The sequence below is a fragment of the Monodelphis domestica genome, chromosome 2, assembly GCF_027887165.1.
Source record: "Monodelphis domestica isolate mMonDom1 chromosome 2, mMonDom1.pri, whole genome shotgun sequence".
In the NCBI taxonomy this organism is placed as follows: domain Eukaryota; kingdom Metazoa; phylum Chordata; class Mammalia; order Didelphimorphia; family Didelphidae; genus Monodelphis; species Monodelphis domestica.
This window is the reverse complement of record NC_077228.1, coordinates 168760820-168779048: the sequence shown is the minus strand read 5'-3', so window position 1 is coordinate 168779048 and position 18229 is coordinate 168760820. Positions and strand designations below refer to the sequence as shown.

At 41.8% G+C, this 18229-nt stretch overlaps 2 protein-coding genes across 6 annotated transcripts in view; one reads left to right on the top strand and one right to left on the bottom strand.

The window, feature by feature from the left end:
• The window catches only part of LOC130453513 (SLAM family member 5-like), a 196455-nt gene that overhangs the window by 79074 nt on the left and 99152 nt on the right, over positions 1–18229 (top strand). The gene's annotated exons all lie outside the window — the stretch shown is intronic.
• LOC103105951 (SLAM family member 5-like) overlaps positions 4472–18229 on the bottom strand; it is a 61359-nt gene continuing 47601 nt past the window's right edge. For 2 of the 3 annotated variants that reach the window (XM_056816209.1, XM_056816210.1), the window contains one exon: positions 4474–5472. In XM_056816209.1, the coding sequence (XP_056672187.1) occupies positions 5454–5472 (19 nt within the window). In that variant the 3' untranslated portion in view covers positions 4474–5453. Of the gene's footprint in view, positions 5473–18229 lie in introns of all 3 variants that reach the window. The other variant, XM_056816211.1, reaches the window with a different exon arrangement.

Genomic DNA, 18229 nt, shown 5'->3' with positions numbered 1-18229 from the left:
AGAGGCTTAGATGACAGTGTCCCTAGGATTCCATTCTATTTCACTTAAGGGCAGTTAAGAGTGATGGTCAGAATGATAGATGCATAACTCAGAGGAATTGCTTAGCAGCTCCACGATGGGGAAAGGAAGAGGGTTGGAAAAAATCATAAATTATGTAACAATGGAAAAATATTCTTAATTAATTAATTTTTTAAGAGTGATGGTCAGGAGAGGAGAATGTCAGAGACAACTAGATCAGGTACTAATAAAGTGAGGTGGTAACAAAATGAGAATCACGAGGACCAAGATTGGTCCCAGGTCCAGTGAGGAACATTAGCTCAACTACTATATTTATTTCCTCTGCTCTGTCCATCTAGGGACAAGTCATTTTCCTCCATTTTTCTGTAAATCCCTTCACTCCTGCCTTTACACATATAGCTCTTTCCTTTCTAGAGTGAACTACATGTACTCCTGTGCAAACATTTCCTTAATTGTTTATTTTCTTATCTATGTTGTTTAAACAGTTGTTTTAATTTATACTGATGGCATCAACCTTGAGGCTGCTTGATTATTAAATGAACAGAAAAGTGAAATCCCATTCCTTAAATTGGTACAATACTATTTTCTTCTCAACATACTATAGGGCTATGTTTGAGAACCAATGGTACATGTTCCAGAGTGTGCCACAGGGAGCTGTTCCCTTGCTCCTCTCCATGTGTGCAAGAAAGAATATGTTGTTTTATTGTTGTGTTGTATGCATATGCATACAAATTTGAACCCTGGATTTATTTCACTTTCTTTTCTGAGAAAAGAAAAACAAAGGAAATGCTGAAGAAAAACTTGGACTATGGAACTTTTCACCTAGCAGTCCAGTCCAGTGGGGAAGAGGAGAGATTTCTACAGCTAGAGGATTTTTTTCACTTTGGTACCAACTTTAACAAAGTCATAGAGAGCAAGTTGTCATTGTTTGGAACTGAAAACCTCTCTTGGCCTTGCTCATGCCCTCCCCCTAGTGTATAGAAATCTATTTTGCTTTTCCTTAAATTTCCTTTCTCTGCCCTTACCTCCAAATATACCCATCCATATCAAAAACAAATTGGTGTGATTTTCTTTTTAAAATATAACTTTAAACTTCCCAGAAATTCCAGATTGCTATTTCAGAAAGGATTTAAAAATCAGGAAGATGTATTCTGTGCACCTATACAGGTCAATAATGGCAATCCAGCCATCTTGTATATCTCTTCTGCTCCTCTTCCATTCTACTCTTTACTGTAGCTAGCATATAGTAATTCATTTGTATATGGTATGTGCATATGTCCGGGCCCCTTTACTACAGAGTGCATTCCATGATGTAAGGGGCTATGTCTTGCCTCTCTTCAGCTCTTCCTCAGCACTTCACGTAGGTAGCTAATAAACACTGGAATTAATATTATAATTTGTATTGATTATAATTTTTTGATTAACTAATATTTACTAAATAATTAAAAATATTAAATTTTAAAATAATTAACAGTAATTTAACAAATTGAATAAACAAGTCCTATTAATATAGCATTTTAAAGATAACAAAAATACTTTCCTCACTAGGTTCCTGTGAGGTAGCCAATGTGACTACTGTTACTAGAAGGCATTACCTTCCACTCCTCACTATCCCTCACCTCATAGCCATTCAATGCTCAACTCTTCCTGTTTCTACATGCCTATACCTTCATTCATATCCAACCACTTATCTCTTAATCTTAACAAAGCCTCAGGCTCTTTGGTTTGTAGAGGAATAGGATAACTGTTCTCTGGTTTTTAAGATTTAACAACTTGAAAATTTAGGAATTATGGGAAGTCTTTGTGTAATACTTGACTACCTTGACTCCCATTGCTGAAGGGCCAGATTTGTTATGTACAGCCCCTCCCTAGGATCCTCCTCGTTCCCTTTTTGAAGATGGGGGAGGGGGTCTGTACTCTCTGTCAATGTCCCTACTGATAGTATTCCCTTGATTGCAAAGGGTGAGTCCTCTACACTCCAGTTCCATTTAGCTACTAAAAGTTAGATTCAATTTTATAAAGTGATATTTACTTCAAAAGTATGACCACACGTATGCAAAATCACTCAATATGTCAGAGGCATAATGCCTTACACAGACCACACCATTTCAGACTGAGGAGGGAAAGGGGCTTAGGTTCACAGTTTATCCCAAGTGCCAGGGTCACACAGTTAGGAGTATCTGAGGCCAAATTCGAACCCAGGGTCCCCCTGAATTCATGCCTAATACTCTATCCAATATGCTACCTAGCTGTTCTGAGGGGTGCATTTTCAAATCTAGTCCTTGTCCCAAATTCTCTGTCCCAGTTCTCTGCAGCATATTCACTTGCTTCCCCAGTATCAGGTAGTAGTAGTAGTAGTCTCTTAGTAACCGAGAATGACGATTGTCTTTGTGCGTTTTCATCTATGGATAGATGAGTGTGCATGAAAGAGACTTAAGTGGAAGAGTCGATGCACAGAGACAGTCTCATTCTCTCGGCGTTGGAAACCTGGGTCCAGTGGCACGAAAAGTCGTTACACCTGGAGACTTCTTCAGCTGCATTGGATGGCCATGTTGTCTTTTGTGCTCCAACACACCCTGAGCACTCCACAGTGCTTTCCTGCGTCGCCATCTCAGCCGTTGAACCTTCTTGTTCATTTCTTCCATGTGTTCGGCGGAAGCAGTCTTCACATACTGGGTGAGCAAAGCCCTGGTTCCCCAGGGGTCGACGACCCAATGGCTACCCTCACAAGGTTTAGCCGGCCTGTCGAAGCCGTTGCTCAGGGTGTGGCCGCTGCCGCATGCTAGCAACTACTAGGAGCCACAAGTGAGAACTGGGTGTCAGGTGAGGGTCAGTGGCTGGAGAGCTGCTCTAGGAGGGCACGACAAGCCCTCCATACCAGAGGGGTGTATGGGGTGTTCAGAGAGGGGTAGTGTCAGGTAGTAAAATTTCAAAAGAACCAGTGTGTTAAATGATCATCTACAATCCTACTTAAATAGACAAAAGTCAGAATTATCCCCAACACAGATTTTTGCAAATTCAACAAGATAAGAACCTTTTTATAGTTTACCAAATATGTTTGCATAATTTAGCCTTGAAAGGTCCTTCTCAACTCATGAGTTTAAAAAAAACAAAACACCCCAAACCAAAAGCCTGGCTTCCCACCTGGTGGGCACTGAGCTTTCTGAGCTATAAGGAACTCTACCCAGAGGGCAGAGGGATATGGAGTCAATTTAGTGTCACTTAGTTCTCAGACAAGAAAAATCCCTGGCTAGAAACTTTTCCAAATGACTCTCTCATTCAAGCCAAGATATGACAAAATTCATTCAGCTTCCAGTTATATTATTGATGATCCCCACAGAGGTTTGAGCAATTTCCTCTGGGTGTTTCTTCCAAAGGGCCTCTGAAATTCCCCTAATGGTTGCTTGCTACTGTCAGGGTAAACCAAATGGAACTGCAGACTCATGTACCAGAACAAGAAGAGAAACAGCCTCAAGATGAAGCATTTAGGTAATGCAGTGGAGAGAGCATTGGGCCTTGAGTCAGGAGGACCTGAGGTCAAATCTTCCCTCAGATACTAACTATGTGACCCTGGGGAAATCATTTAACTTTTATATAACTCAGTTTCCTCGCTTGTAAAATGGGGATAATAATAGCACCTACTTCCCAGGATTATATATGTAATATGATATCATAATTATAATATTTATGTTATGTATAAAAAGAAGGAGATAATATTTGGAAAGTGCTAAGCACACTGCTGACATATGAAAGGTTCATAATAAATGCTTATTCCCATCTCTTCCCTTATAGAAGCAGCAAGAAATATCATCTTCTTGTGGATTTCAGGTTTAGAAATTCTCACCCTAAAAAACTGTAGGACATTTTAATTTCACAAAAGGCAAACAGGCAAGTTCTATTTATTTGTTTGTTTGTTTCTAATAACCCTTACCTTCCACCTTACGATCAATACTATGTATTGGTCCCAAGACAAGAGCAGTAAGGGCTAGGGAGTTAGAGTTAAGTGACTTGCCCAGGGTCACACAGCTAGGAAGTATCTGAGGCAAGATTTGAACCCAGGGACCTCCTGTCTTTAGGCCTGGCTCAATCCACTAGAGCTACCCAGTGACCCCCTCTACATCTATTTTAAATGTGAAAAGAATGACATAGTCTAGAGATTCCAGATTTCTCACCTTTAACTTAATATCAATACTTATATAGGACTTAGTAATACAGAACAATATCATTAACAGTCTCAACTATCAGTATGTCACTACTGACACAAAAATCAATAATACAAAAAGTATCAGTATTTAACTGTCAATCAAGAAATGACAAGTTTGCAAAATTAAATCAATGAAACAGACTTGTGAGAGAAGATACACTGGGGGGTGGGAGAGAATCTATTGTACATTTATAGACTAAATAAGAGGGGAAAGGGATTAGATTCACAATTTTGCACAATTCCTGTACAGAAGAGTTCCAAGTTTCAAGTCCAGAGTTCCTCTTATGCTCAAGTCACAGATACCCTGGTTTCTCAGAACTTCCTTGCTGGGCTGACTGACTGCCTCATCCCACCAAGAAACCCGGCCCTATTACATAGGAGAAAGCCAAAGCCTTTGGAAGTTAAATGGGTTGTCCAAAGTAACCCAAGAAATATCAGAAAAGAGATTTGAGCCCTAATTCTCTGACCCCAGAGGGAGTATTCTCAGCACTATTCCGTAACTATTTAAACTGACCTCTTCTCTCCCAGCAAAGCCCTGGCTGGCAAGCCCCCTCAGACCCAGCAGCCAGCTGGAGGAATGTCCCTTGTTCCCCTCCCAGTGGGATCCACACTGAAGGAGCAACAAAGTATAAACCCAAATTGAAGACAGTATCCCTCAAGGAGAAGGAGATAGATAAGGATACCCAAGAGCACTTTTCTTGTCAGAAGAGATACAAGTTTACAAATGTCAACCACCCACTCAAAGAACAGGAGAATAGCCCTAAGTACCCATCAGGCACTTCAAAGTTTTATTCTGTTGAAGTGGTAAGGAGCAGTCTGGGAAAGACTCTTACCCAAGTCTAGCCCCAAATGCCAAGGTGCAGGCTTAATACATATAGTTGTGGGGAGACAAAGAAGGCATAGCAGTAACAATGTAAAGTTTGTTTAGCAATGAGAGAGATTGTCCAGCAGCTGAGAGTCTCTTCTTAGAGTTTGTCCAGTATCAAAGAGGACAATCAGTTTTGTAGGTGATTGAAAATGTATTCATAACAGATCCACACTGGCTGAGATGTGGTTCCTGTAAGAGTTTTCCATTACTCAGAGCTGGCATGGTTGGTCTGAGCTGACCTGTGGTTCTGGTCATGGTTTTGACAGTAACAGACTGAGAACAACAGAGTTCACCCTCAGTGTACACACTCAAGGACTATTGTTCTGCCAAGCTTACAGCATACCTTGATTGGGTGAGGTACACTCAGCAGCTAGGTCTGGACCTGGGGAAAATGAGAGGCATTAATTAGTAAGAGTTTGATTGGAGGAGCTTGACACAAGGAAGCAGCTTCTTCCCTGGTGGCCTGCCCATTTGCAGCAACAGACTGAGCAACCTAATCTTCTTTCAGATCTAAAGAAGAAAAATCAGAAGAGAACAATTCAAACAAGATGGCTCTACTAAACCCGAAGTGAATGAGTGTGGACTACCATTCATTTAAAAAAGAAGTCTGGCGGGCAGCTAGGTAGCTCAGTGGATTGAGAGCCAGGCCTAGAGATGGGAGGTCCTAGGTTCAAATCTGGCCTCAGACACTTCCCAGCTTGTGACCCTGGGCAAGTCACGTGACCCCCATTGCCTAGCCCTTACCACTCTTCTGCCTTGGAGCCAATACACAGTATTGACTCCAATACAGAAGGTAAGGGTTTAAAAAAAAAAAAAGAAGTCTGGCAGGATAGAAAGAGGTCTAGATTTGACCCAAGACACCGGGGTTCCTAGATCCAATAGTAATCAAGTTCTCTTGAGGCTTACCATACCTGGAGTTGGGTTTCTTTGTAAGATCCTCTCTAGCTCTAACATCCTCTGACCCCATTCAAAACATGTATGTACCTACATGTATAACCCAGTGGAATTGCTTGTCAGCTCGGGGTTGGGGAGGGAAGAGGGATGGGAGAAATCATGAATCATGTAACCATGGAAAAATATTCTAACAATGCCATGAATAATTAATGGCCATACTTTTTTTTTAAAGCCAAGGAAAGGAGATCCCTTACTTTCTGCTACTCTAGAAAGGAAGGCTAGGGCAGGGGGCAAAAGAGTATTTATTTTCTAGAGACAGAAGAGACTTGGGAATACAGGTATTTGTGGAAGTGAAAATAATGAGTGTGAATATAATTCTAACCAGAGTACAAAGTCTTATGGACTTGAATATGAGCCTTATGTTATCAGAACTGCCTTATTTTTCAGATTCTAGTGAGAAATACCAGGGTTAGCCTGTTAAGATAGATGGCACCTATCCTAACATAAATCCTGAAAGAGGTTAGTTAACCCAGCCCTGAGAAGCCCCAGGGCTTCTGCAAATAACCTTCCCTCTGTAAAGATTAAAATTTAGGAATATTGGGGAGACTGAGGCAGGTAGAAATTAGTTTCTCTCTGCAAGGAGTATTATATTTTTTTTAGAAGTTTATTAAGGATTAAGGATTAAAGAATATACAAGTAAGAAACATGTGCCTAGGCCAGAGGCCTAGACAAAATAACCTGACATCATGGAAGAGAGCCTCTGCTCCAAAACGGAAGTCCAAAAGAAGAGAGAGCCCCAAAAACCTTTGCCACCAGCTGAAATCCTTCCTAGATCTCGGCCCACCTCAGAATTCCTGTGAGATTACAAAGCATTTTGGGGAAGTGGAGCAAAGGCTTGTGGGGATTGTAGTCCTGTATTCGAGTCTATTTTTTACACCTCTATCTTATCAAAGTTCATTCTTGCATCCTGCTCAATATTCCAACATTCCAGGCAGCTGATAACCATCTCCCATATTGACTTAAAGCTTTCCCACTTTGATCAGTCCCAGAGACCCCCTGCCCACTTTCCCCAAAACATATGTAATATAGTACATGTATCTTTTGAATTCTCTCTCAATGGAATACGGGTTATATAAAACTAACAATAGTGGCTCTTTGGTTTTAGGGTTGACCATCTTGGTGGCACAGCAGTGGGATCAGAAAGAGGAAGTCACTACTGCTCTCCCAATTCAGCCAAGGTACAGGTAGGTAGGTAGGTACCTTGAAGGGGCCCTTTATGCTTCAACTTGGTCTAGACCCCCTGCAGAGAGTGGGCAGCAGCAGCCCCCCCCCCCCCACTTTCTCAAATGCTTTCAAGCTCTTCCTTTTAGTTGAGCCCACTGTTCCTTTGTGAAAGGGAATTTTTGGTATAGTGACTGAAGAGGGGATTTTGTCTGTCTCTTCTTGGGAACTCTCGGCTTCAGGATCAATTACTTGCTTTGGCCATTTTCCTTCTGCTTTGGGGAATCAGGTTAGCAAGAAGGAGCTTCCAATGAATATTGGAGCAGCAGGACAAATGTTTTTGATTCATGGGCACAAAGTTGGCAAGTATCTTGACAATTGGCAATGTATAACTAAAGAAAATCCTCAGAATTGTTGGTCCCCATGGGGTACATTTGACTGTGACAAAATTAATTTTCTAAGGAAAACTTTAGATCAGGCAGGAAAGAAAATTAAGGTGCCAAAATGGGGTGCATTTCATAAATGGCAATTGGAACTACTAAAAGAACTTAGCGATTTGGTCAAAAGGAATATGTTAGGTTGGCAAACTAAGGAAATGAATGTCATCTTCAATGCAGCTGATAAACTTCAGGAGATTTTGGCCTCCTTTGAAGGCTGATAATATTATGAAACTCAGCTCACTCAGCTGCAGAGGCAGGATTATAATAAGCCACAACTGGATCAGGTTGGCCAATCAAATCATTCTTATTTTTGATGCCAAAAAATTCACACATTGGAGTTCAGAATGAGAATGTTGGGCTCTGTTAAGGAAAGTCTCAGTATTCCCAGCAAAGGAACTTTTCAATGAAAAACCCTAAAGGAAAAGGTCAATGATGGGGTTCTGAGGATTTAGTGTCTGCTCCCATTACCAAATTCCCCTCATGTGTCTTCCCCCCATAGCCTCTGTCCCACTAACTATTGATTCTGGAGGAAATTCTTCAGGGCTCTGAATTTTTCTACCCCCTTCCTCAAAGTGATAAAACTGTTGTTATCGTAGGGGCTTCAAACATGCTGCACTCTATTCCCTTTTCTCAGCCCTGCCTTCTTCAACTGGTAGTTTATCTGGAGAAAACCCCTTTATCCTTTGTGTCAGTTGCCAAACCATTTAAGGGTGATTTTTCTCTCAGCCCACCAAGCTTGCACTGAATTCAGTGCTAAGGGATGGCTTGTATTATCTGTAAGCCCTTCTTTAGAGTTGGTTTTGTATCCCCTAATTTGGTCTATTTTTCATAGTGGTGTAGATGCTTACCCCACTGAAATCATTCTCCTCTTTTGTCTGGGCAACTTTCTCCTCTAATATTGGCCAGACTTTGAGGTGCTCCCCCCATTCGGGTTGATTGACCCTTCAAAACCCCTTCCCTTTATTAAGCAGAATCCCCTTGTCATGGGCATTGTATCCCCAGAAACTCAAGCAAACTAATATCAGGGAAATTCCTTTGCTCCCTTACACCTTCAGACTCCCAACCCAAAACATCTGGCCCTGAGAGGATTGTCCTCCTTTGATTGTCCCATTGATTTGAGATGGACAAAGAGACACACCTCATCCATCTGTCTTTCACATCATGAGAACCACCCCCATGCCTTCAGGAAAACCTCCTGGCCAGCCCCTTGCCCCAGAGTCAAGTCCTCATGGCTGTAAAAGAATAGCAGAACCCCAGAACTGAGGCATTCTGAGAGCAACCTCCGAGGTTGCTCCACTCATGTTGTCTTGCTTGCCAAAAATTCATCATTACTAATAAATCTCTCTTTACTTTTAAGTTAAGTTTTGGAGTCTTGCATTCTTAAAAAAAGGTATCTTTCCCAAACCCCAGGGGTACACCTCTGTACACCCCTACAACACCCTTAGTCATGAAGACATTGAAGGAGCTCAACCTCTTATTCCACTTGATTTGGAGGCTGACCTTATCTTTTGTGGAAGAGGAGTGATTCACAAGAGACCCCAGAGACTGTGTAGAAATGAAAAGAGCAAAGGTTCCAGCAGCTGGGAGGGTTGAGGGGTGGGGGTGGATATATTTTGGAATCTTAAGGAAAAAGAATCCAGAGAGCAAGCAATTGGGACTCTGACTCTGGCTCCCAATCTCTCTCTCTCTCTCTCTCTCTCTCTCTCTCTCTCTCTCTCTCTCTCTCTCTCTCTCTCTCTCTCTCTCTCTCTCTTTTTCTCTCTCTGTGAGATAGCAGAGGTGAAGTCTAGTCTTGGTTGGGTTGATCCCAAGAAAACCCTTTCCCCTGAAATCCTTATTTCCATTCTCTCAAAAACCCCACAAGTAGATAAAGACAGAAAGAAGAAAAGTCCATAAGAAGAATCTCCACAGTCTCCCCACCTGAATTGAAGCTCCTGCTGGCAGGGCTGAAACCAGGGTTCAAGACTCTGAACCTCTTCTGGGACTTGAGGCCATTGAACCAAGTTCCCCACAACTTTTAGGGGGAAGAGTTTAGACAGTTAGGGACCCCTTTCTTCCTCTTCCCTCCTCCCTCAATTTACCAACCTTTCCCCACTCCATCCTGTTTTATTACCAAACTACATAAACTTGAGATCTTTTATAACTGGCTGAAGACTGAGTAAGGGGAAGCTTAAACTGAGTTGGGAGGGAAGTGACTTCTCTCCTCCTACGAAGAGGAGCTTGCTGAACAGCAACAAAGTGATAGAGGGGAGTAACCCGGTGTAAATATCAAAATTTAGGGGAGACTGAGGCAGGCAGAAATTAGTTTCTCTCTACAAGGAGTATTATATTTTTAGAGGTTTATTAAAAGTTAAGGATTAAAGAAAATACAGAATAAGAAAACACGTGTCCAGGCCACAGAGAGGCCTAGACACAAGCTCACCTACATTATGAAAAGAGCCATGTCTGCCCCGCCTACGGGGAAGACCCTTTAAATAAAATTTTGTTCTCGTCCAAGGTGAGAATTCAATGAGATTAGAGGGCATTCTGGGAGCTAGCAAGGACTCCTGGGGAATGGAGTCCAGAGTTCAAATCTCAATTTTACATTCCCCCCCCCCTTTGATCCTCTGGGAAGAAGTCCTTCCCCAAAGGATCATAAAAACATAATCAAATGTGAAAAATAGACTCGAACTCTGGACTTCAATCCCCACAAGCCTTTGCTCCACTTCCCCAGAATGCTTTGTAATCTCACGGAATTCTGAGGTGGGCGAGATCGAGAAGGGATTTAAGCTGATTGCAAAGGCTTTTGGTCTTTTGGACTTCCATTTGGGAGCAGAGGTGTATCTTCCATAATGTAGGTGAGATCTTGTCTAGGCCACTCTGGCCTAGGCACGTATTTCTTATCCTGTCTTTTCTTTAATTCTCAACCTTTAATAAACCTCATAAAATATAATACTCCTTGCAGAGAGAAACTAGTTTCTACCTGCCTCAGTCTCCCCTAAATTTTAATCTTTACACCGGCAGGCTAGGTGAGGGGCCATAATTAGGAAAGGCTGAAGGGAGAAACAAACATACTCACCCTCCTTCTCCTTTCTGGTCAACCTTAACACATATCCCTCCTTTGCCTTGCCTTAAGGGGGAGAGCACTCCATTCTGCCTCTCTAGTTCTTTACCACCAAAACACCCTCTATTACACTTTGCATGTACAAGCCTGTTTAATACATTGATCCTTAACATACACAAATGAAGCAGGCTCTGTTGGAGGCTTGTCCATGATCTATGGGTCTTTAATGCTATTGTACTTCCTGGGGCAACAATAGTGCCAAACCAGCATAACTTCCTTACTAATATTCCTCCATCTTCTATCCACTTCACTATAATTGATCTCTAGAGCACTTATTTTCTTGTTCCTCTTACCCCCCTCCCCCATACCAATATTTATCAGTATTCGCCTGCTTCCCCAGGGGTACGTTGAAAGTCCCACTTAACGTTTCTCAAATTCTGTGCCATGCCCCTACAATGTTAGAATTTCCTGGCTCCTCAAGCCTCCTTCAGTGGGTGGATGACCTCCTCCTTTGCTCTCCCTCTCTGGGGTCATGTTACTCTGATTCTTTTTATCTCCTCACACAATTAATTTTGAAAGGCCATGAGATGCTCTTCCCATCCCACCTCACCCCCCACCAAGTGCCATGCCCATACCCCCCCCCACTGAGTGCAAGGCATATCCCACTCCCCCCCCTTACTACACCAAGGGGAGGGAGGAAACACTCCCATTGGACTGCTGGGAGGAGCAATCCTGCCTCCCTCTGGCTTTCTAATTAGGAACTCTGGTGAACTCTATTCTGCAGGGGTGGGCACTGGGTCCTTGGCATGCTTACCCACAGAGAGGTCTCTACTTGCTGTCTCTGGCAAGTATGCCATAGGTTCACCATCATGGCCATAAGACATACAAGAAAAAATTGCAGTTTTGTGTTACTATCAGGTTTTTTTGCCATTTGATTAACCCTGAGGAAGTGCCCCTTGATTCCTCTCATGTAATTGCTATACTCAATTTCTCCACACAGAACTAAACATCAGCTTCATGGATTTGGGGGAGTTAACAGGTTCTGTTGGTTATGGATACCCTCTGTACTAGAGAGGGGAATTGGTGAGATATATTTGGGGAAATCAAAAGATGTCACACCAGGAAGTAGTTGAATGAAAGAAGCTGAATCCTGAGCACCCCCCCCCCAACTTCCTGTCCTTTCTCACCAAGCAACCTAATGGAGGTTTTCTTCACAGATGGTAAGTCAAAGTCCTTCCTCTAACAACAAAATTCTTCAAACTAATTTCTTTAATTAAAGGATCTTTTATTCTTTTGGAGAGAAGGAAATAAGGATAAGGCTGAAAAAAAGGGAAAGGGTTTCCCTAATTCTAAGTGGTAATATTGGTTGTAGGCTTTGAAATAAGTCTCTCCAAAAGGACAAAATATCTTCCCCTAAAGGAAGATAGTAGCAAAACTGCTAGAAGTCTTTTCTGGGCAAGACTATCTTTTTCAGCTCCAATTAGAGGTAGAAAAGGTGAGAAGATGAAATGATGTCTTCAGGCCACTCTCCACAGAAGAAGAATGAGATCAGGATAGCTGGGGTATAACTGTCAACTTCTTCAAACTTCCATGGAATTCTCACCCTCTCCTCTCTCTCCTGCCCCAATGATCTGTGCTCCATGTGTCTTTGTTCTCTTTGCTTTGCATGCCATTTCTTCTGTCTGTGCCCAAATTTCTTCAATCACACCTCTTTTTCATTAATAGCTCAACCCCTATATGACCTTCTTAAGGACTCTGTACCTAACCCATTGTACCTCCCTCTAGATGCTCTCAAAGCCCTCCAGGAATTTAAATCTGCTCTGCTATCCCCCCAACTCCAGGCCACCCCAATTACACCTTCCCTTTTCATTTCTTTCTGACTGAAAGGAAGAAATGTTATGGGGCTGCTGATGCAAAAACACAGGGACAATTTTCACATAGTACTGGGGACTACAGTCACACCTCAGGTCATGGTGGTCAAAAGATTATCGTGTTGTATCAGAGCCATTGGGGAAGCAGCAGATTTAGTTTAAAATATGGGCAACTAAGTGGTTTGGTGGATTGAAGGCGTAATGATAAGTGCATGAGAGGATTTTTGGAATCTTGGCATCACTTTGTTGGTTAGATAGTAAGGTTATTCTGGGAAAGGAAACTGACCTGAGAAAGATCTACAAGGAATTCCAGGCCTTTTGAGCTGAGTCCTTGACCTGGCAAAACCTGTTCCTGGGCTGAGAATTTCACCAAGAGCTACAAGAGAATATCCTGTTTCTGTATTCAAGTTCTTCCACAAACTTATCTGTCTTATATCTCCAACCACCTCTCAACTGAGGAGAAGATACCTCAAACCCCAAAAGGGGGCTGTAGATTCAAGGAAGAGAGAGAGCCCAGCTCCCTTACCCTTCCAGCCTTCTTGCACCTATCTCTTTATAGTTTCTTTAGTCCAGATAAATACATAAATTAATAATGGGATTATTTAGTTGAGGGTACGGGATAGAGAAACCTGGATCCATAAAATTATGCTAACTAGGTGAAAGACTATATTAGAGAAACACTAGGGTAACCAATCCCCACTCTCCATCACCCAATTAGCCTATAGATCCATTATTAAATCTTACAATCAGCAGTCAGATTTGTCAAGCCTCTTGGTATATATTTGAGAAGGTATCTGATTCAAGACCAACAGAGAGCCACCAGGACCATCCCCCACTGAGGCAAAGACTTCACAGGGACTTGTCTCCAAAGCTTCTCTGTGCCAGAGGAACTGAGGCCATCCTTGAGTTTAGTTGGTAGGGGAGACTTGTCCTCAACTCTCTCTTGGGGGAGCTGAGAGGAGAGGAGAGGCTAGTCGATTCAAGCTTCAGATCTCTCTCATATACAAATCCTTCTCCAGAAACTCCTTGAGAACTCCACTGATATACCATCAAAATCAGTGGAGAGAACCTTTATTTTTACCTCAGGGACATTCATTTTTACAAAAGCCAGACCTATAGATCAGAGGTCCTAGATTCAAATCTAGTCTCAGCTACTTCCTAGCTGTGTAACCCTGGGCAAGTCACTTAATATATATATATATATATACATATATATATATTTAATACACACTGTGTATGCACTGTGCATACGCAGTGTGTGTGTGTGTGTGTGTGTGTGTGTGAGTGATAAAAGTGAGAGTAGATCAAGGGAGGCAGTGGTCAGAAGCAAAACACATTTTTTTTTTGTTATATTACTCACTTTATTTCCCTCCCTCCCCTCTCCCCACCCTTCCCTGCAGCCAATGTGCAATTTCATTGGGTATTACTTGTGTCCTTGATCAGAACCTATTTCCATGTTGTTTGCACTGGGATGTTCATTTAGAGTCTACATCCCCAACCATATCCCTCTGATCCATGTATTCAAGCAATTGTTTTTCTTCGGTGTTTTTACTTCCACAGTTTTTCCTCTGGATGTGGATAGTGGTTTTGCTTCATTTTCTATTGCCTTTTGCATTTCCCTCAGATCAGGAGCCTGTTGTGAGGACTTCAACTTGCAGTGTGAGCAGCAAGTAGATTTCTTATACCTATTTCCTACATTATGTTTTTCTTTGTATCTCCTGTTTCTTCTTTAAGAAACAGTCTCTAATCAAGTGCCCTTTTTGGTGGCAAAAGAAACATTCCCTAGTTTCTCTTTGCACTGATCTTGCCTGGTAACTAGGTTTCTGGGAAACAGGTTTTGTGTATGTCTTTACTGTGTTCAGATTTTTTATTTCCTCAATTTCCTTCTGCTTAAAATCCTTTTCAGTCTTCTCTAACTTTTCCTTAAGATCTTTAACTTCCGTGTTCTGTTCTGAACTGTTTTCATATAGGTAACCTGCAGCTTCTCTCAATTCTATCAGGGAAACTGAATCATATTTTGGGAAATAGTTCTTTAAAAATGTCCTCAAATTTGGTGTGCATCCCCTCAGAAACTGCCTACATACATGGCCAGCTGTCTCTTCATTATCTGTTTCTAAACCTAAGATTGCCTCTGCCATCTCTGACAGACAGTCTATGTATGTGGCAGGATGTTCCCCTTCTTCCTTCCTGATCTTATCAAATTTGGACCATGCACCAGGTTTAGAACAGCATTGCTTAATTGCTTGGAGCAAATCCTTCCTGCACCATTTAAGGTAAGACATACAGGTCAGATTGGTGAAATCAAAATCAATTCTTTCATCTGGAGTAGGCCAGCTTGTAAAAGTGCTTTCAGATCTAGTTTTCTCCACAAAGTTCATTTTTTCATGGGAACTGAATAATTCTGATAAAAGGAAATCAATATCTTCGAAATCTGGATCAAAAATTCTGAATGCCTGTTTAAGCTCCTTATGGGCTTTAAAAGGATTGTCCACAAATTTTGGAAAGCAGCATTTAATGGACTCAAGTTCCTGTGGAGTGAGTTGTCTATGGGCCTTAGTGTGAAGAGCACCAGCATTAGTTGTTACCTTGATGACTTCCTTCAATGGGCATATTTTCTCAGGGGCACTAGCAGCCTGGTTCTCATTATCACTGCTACCTTCAGTTTCCTGAGGTGCATTCTCTGATTGCCCATTGTCCTTGTCCATAACTAGATCTAAACCCTTTTCCTTAATGAGTTGTTCAAATACTGCTTTGATCATTTTGTCTAAGTCATTGTCAGTGGCCATAACCTTCTCTGCCTGTAGGGGAACCATAAATCTGTAAACTTTCCTCACTTGGGTTAGAGTCTGCAACACAGCCATGAATAGTACATAGACTTGTGCCAGGACTTGCCATAGAACTAATTCATTTTGAAAAGGTAATTGTAACACAGTCATTGTCCAGTTTCCATAATTACATAATCCATGGGCTCTACTACCATTTGAGTCAGTTTACTGTAAAGAATATGGTAAACCCAAAAACATGCGATGGCTGCCAAAAACACCACACCAAAAACTACCTGTTTGAACATATTTACTATCTTTCCTGCCTGTGTGATTGTTGGGTACGGTCAGACTTGGGGTGCCAATTGAAATAAAGAATATGTAACTGACTGGAAACTGTTACTTGTTTAACTAGAGAGGATAAACTGAAGGGAAACATGATTCTTCTGCAATGGCTGTTGTTCTCTGGCTGACTGGAAACTATTGTTGAGATAAAGGTAAACTGAAGGAAACTCTTACTGCTGTTCTCTGGCTGGCTGTGTCTAGAGAGGGCTGCCTATAGGGATCTGAGGCTGCTTATTGGTAGTGGAGATAGAACAGAAATGCTGAGGAATCCCTCACACACAGAGATGCTGGTACACAGGGGACACTACTTGTAAGGGACTGCCCTGGGGTTTACTCTGGGGTTTGCCTATTGATCCCTACTGATAGCTGATGGATCAATCTATTTCCTAACCTCATTTCTCCCTCACTCCCTCCCTTGCCTCCCTCACCTCCCCAATCTTCCTTGAAGCCTTTGGCTCCTTCCCTCCCTCCTGAGTGAACTATAATGATACTCTAGTTGTTTTCTCAGTCAAGGGGTTTATTGGGATAACAGGATGGGAAACTGAAGTAAGAGGAATGAGGAATTTCCCTAATCTAAAGGAGATAAAATTGAGGTTTTGGAGAGTCACAAATGTGACTTTTAGACAGTTATGAAGATGGAGGTCAATGGCTTTTCAAGATCTTCTTTCTTCTTCTTCACAAAAAAATCAGTGGGGTCTCTCAGCTTAAACCCAGATAAAAACAAAGTTCATATGCCCAAAGGGCGACAAAAGAATATCTACCCTTTGATCCAGCCATAGCACTGCTGGGTCTGTACCCCAAAGAGATAATGGACAAAAAGACTTGTACAAAAATATTCATAGCTGCGCTCTTTGTGGTGGCCAAAAACTGGAAAACGAGGGGATGCCCATCAATTGGGGAATGGCTGAGCAAATTGTGGTATCTGTTGGTGATGGAATACTATTGTGCTAAAAGGAATAATAAAGTGGAGGAGTTCCATGGAGACTGGAACAACCTCCAGGAAGTGATGCAGAGCGAGAGGAGCAGAACCAGGAGAACATTGTACACAGAGACTAATACACTGTGGTATAATCGAATGTAATGGACTTTTCCATTAGTGGCGGTGTAATGTCCCTGAAAAATTTGCAGGGATCTAGGAGAAAAAAACACTATTCATAAGCAAAGGATAAACTATGGGAGTGGAAACACCGAGGAAAAAGCAACTGCCTGAATACAGCGGTTGAGGGGACATGACAGAGGAGAGACTCTAAATGAACACTCTAATGCAAATATTATCAACATAGCAATGGGTTCAAATCAAGAAAACATGTAATGCCCAGTGGATTTAAGCGTCGGCTTTGGGGGGTGGGGGGGAGGAAAAGAAAATGATCTATGTCTTTAATGAATAATGCTTGGAAATGATCAAATAAAATATTTTTTAAAAATTTTTTAAAAATTAAAAAAAAGAAGAAACAAGAGAAAAAAAAAGAAACAAAGTTCAAAGTCTCTAAGTTTCCTCTTGGCCAGCTCAACTCTCAAATAGACCACCAACTCAGAAGCTTCTCCCCTGATCAGCTTCTACTACTCAGAGCCAGAGACAAAGTCCAAAAGCCAAGTCAGCCTCACAAAAGTCTCTCACCCAGATTCAAACCTCCAGGGAGAGAGAGTGTGTCTCCCAGAAAGAGACCAAGTCCAAAAGCTCCTCCCCACTATCAGCTCAAACTCCCAACAGCCGGGGAAGTTCTGTTGGAATCCTCTCTTGCATCTTGGTCCACAAGTATGGCAAAATCTCTCTCTCTCATGTCTCTATCACAGTATTCAAGCAGTTGTTGTTCTTCAGTGTTTTTACTCCCACGGTGTTTCCTGTGGATGTGGATTGTGGTTTTTCTCCTAGGTTCCTCCAAGTTGTTCACTTGTTGTTCACAAGTTGATCACTACATTGCCACTAAAGGAGAAGTCAATTACATTTGTTTGTACCACAGTATATCAGTCTCTGTGTACAAAGTTTAACTGGTTCTCCTCCTCTCACTCTGCATCAATTCCTGGAGGTTGTTCAAGTCCCCATGGAATTCCTCCACTTTAATATTCCTTTGAGCACAATAGTATTCCATCACCAACATATACCACAATTTGTTTAGCCATTCCCCAATTGAAGGGCATCCCCTCATTTTCTAATTTTTTGCCACCACAAAGAGCGCAGCTATGAATATTTTTGTACAAGTCTTTTTCCTTTTTATCTCTTTGGGGTACAAACTCAGCAGTGCTATAGCTGGATCAAAGGGCAGACAGTCTTTTATCGCCCTTTGGGCATAGTTCCAAATTGCCCTCCAGAATGGTTGGATCAATTCACAACTCCACCAGCAATGAATTAATGTCCCAACTTAGCCTCATCCCCTCCAGCATTCATTACTTTCCTTTGCTGTCATGTTAGCCAATCTGCTAGGTGTGAGGTGATACCTCGGTTGTTTTGATTTGCATTTCTCTGATTATAAGAGATTTAAAACACTTTTTCATTTCAACATTTCATTCACATTTCATGCTTATTAATAGTTTTGATTTCTTTAACTGAAAATTGCCTATTAAT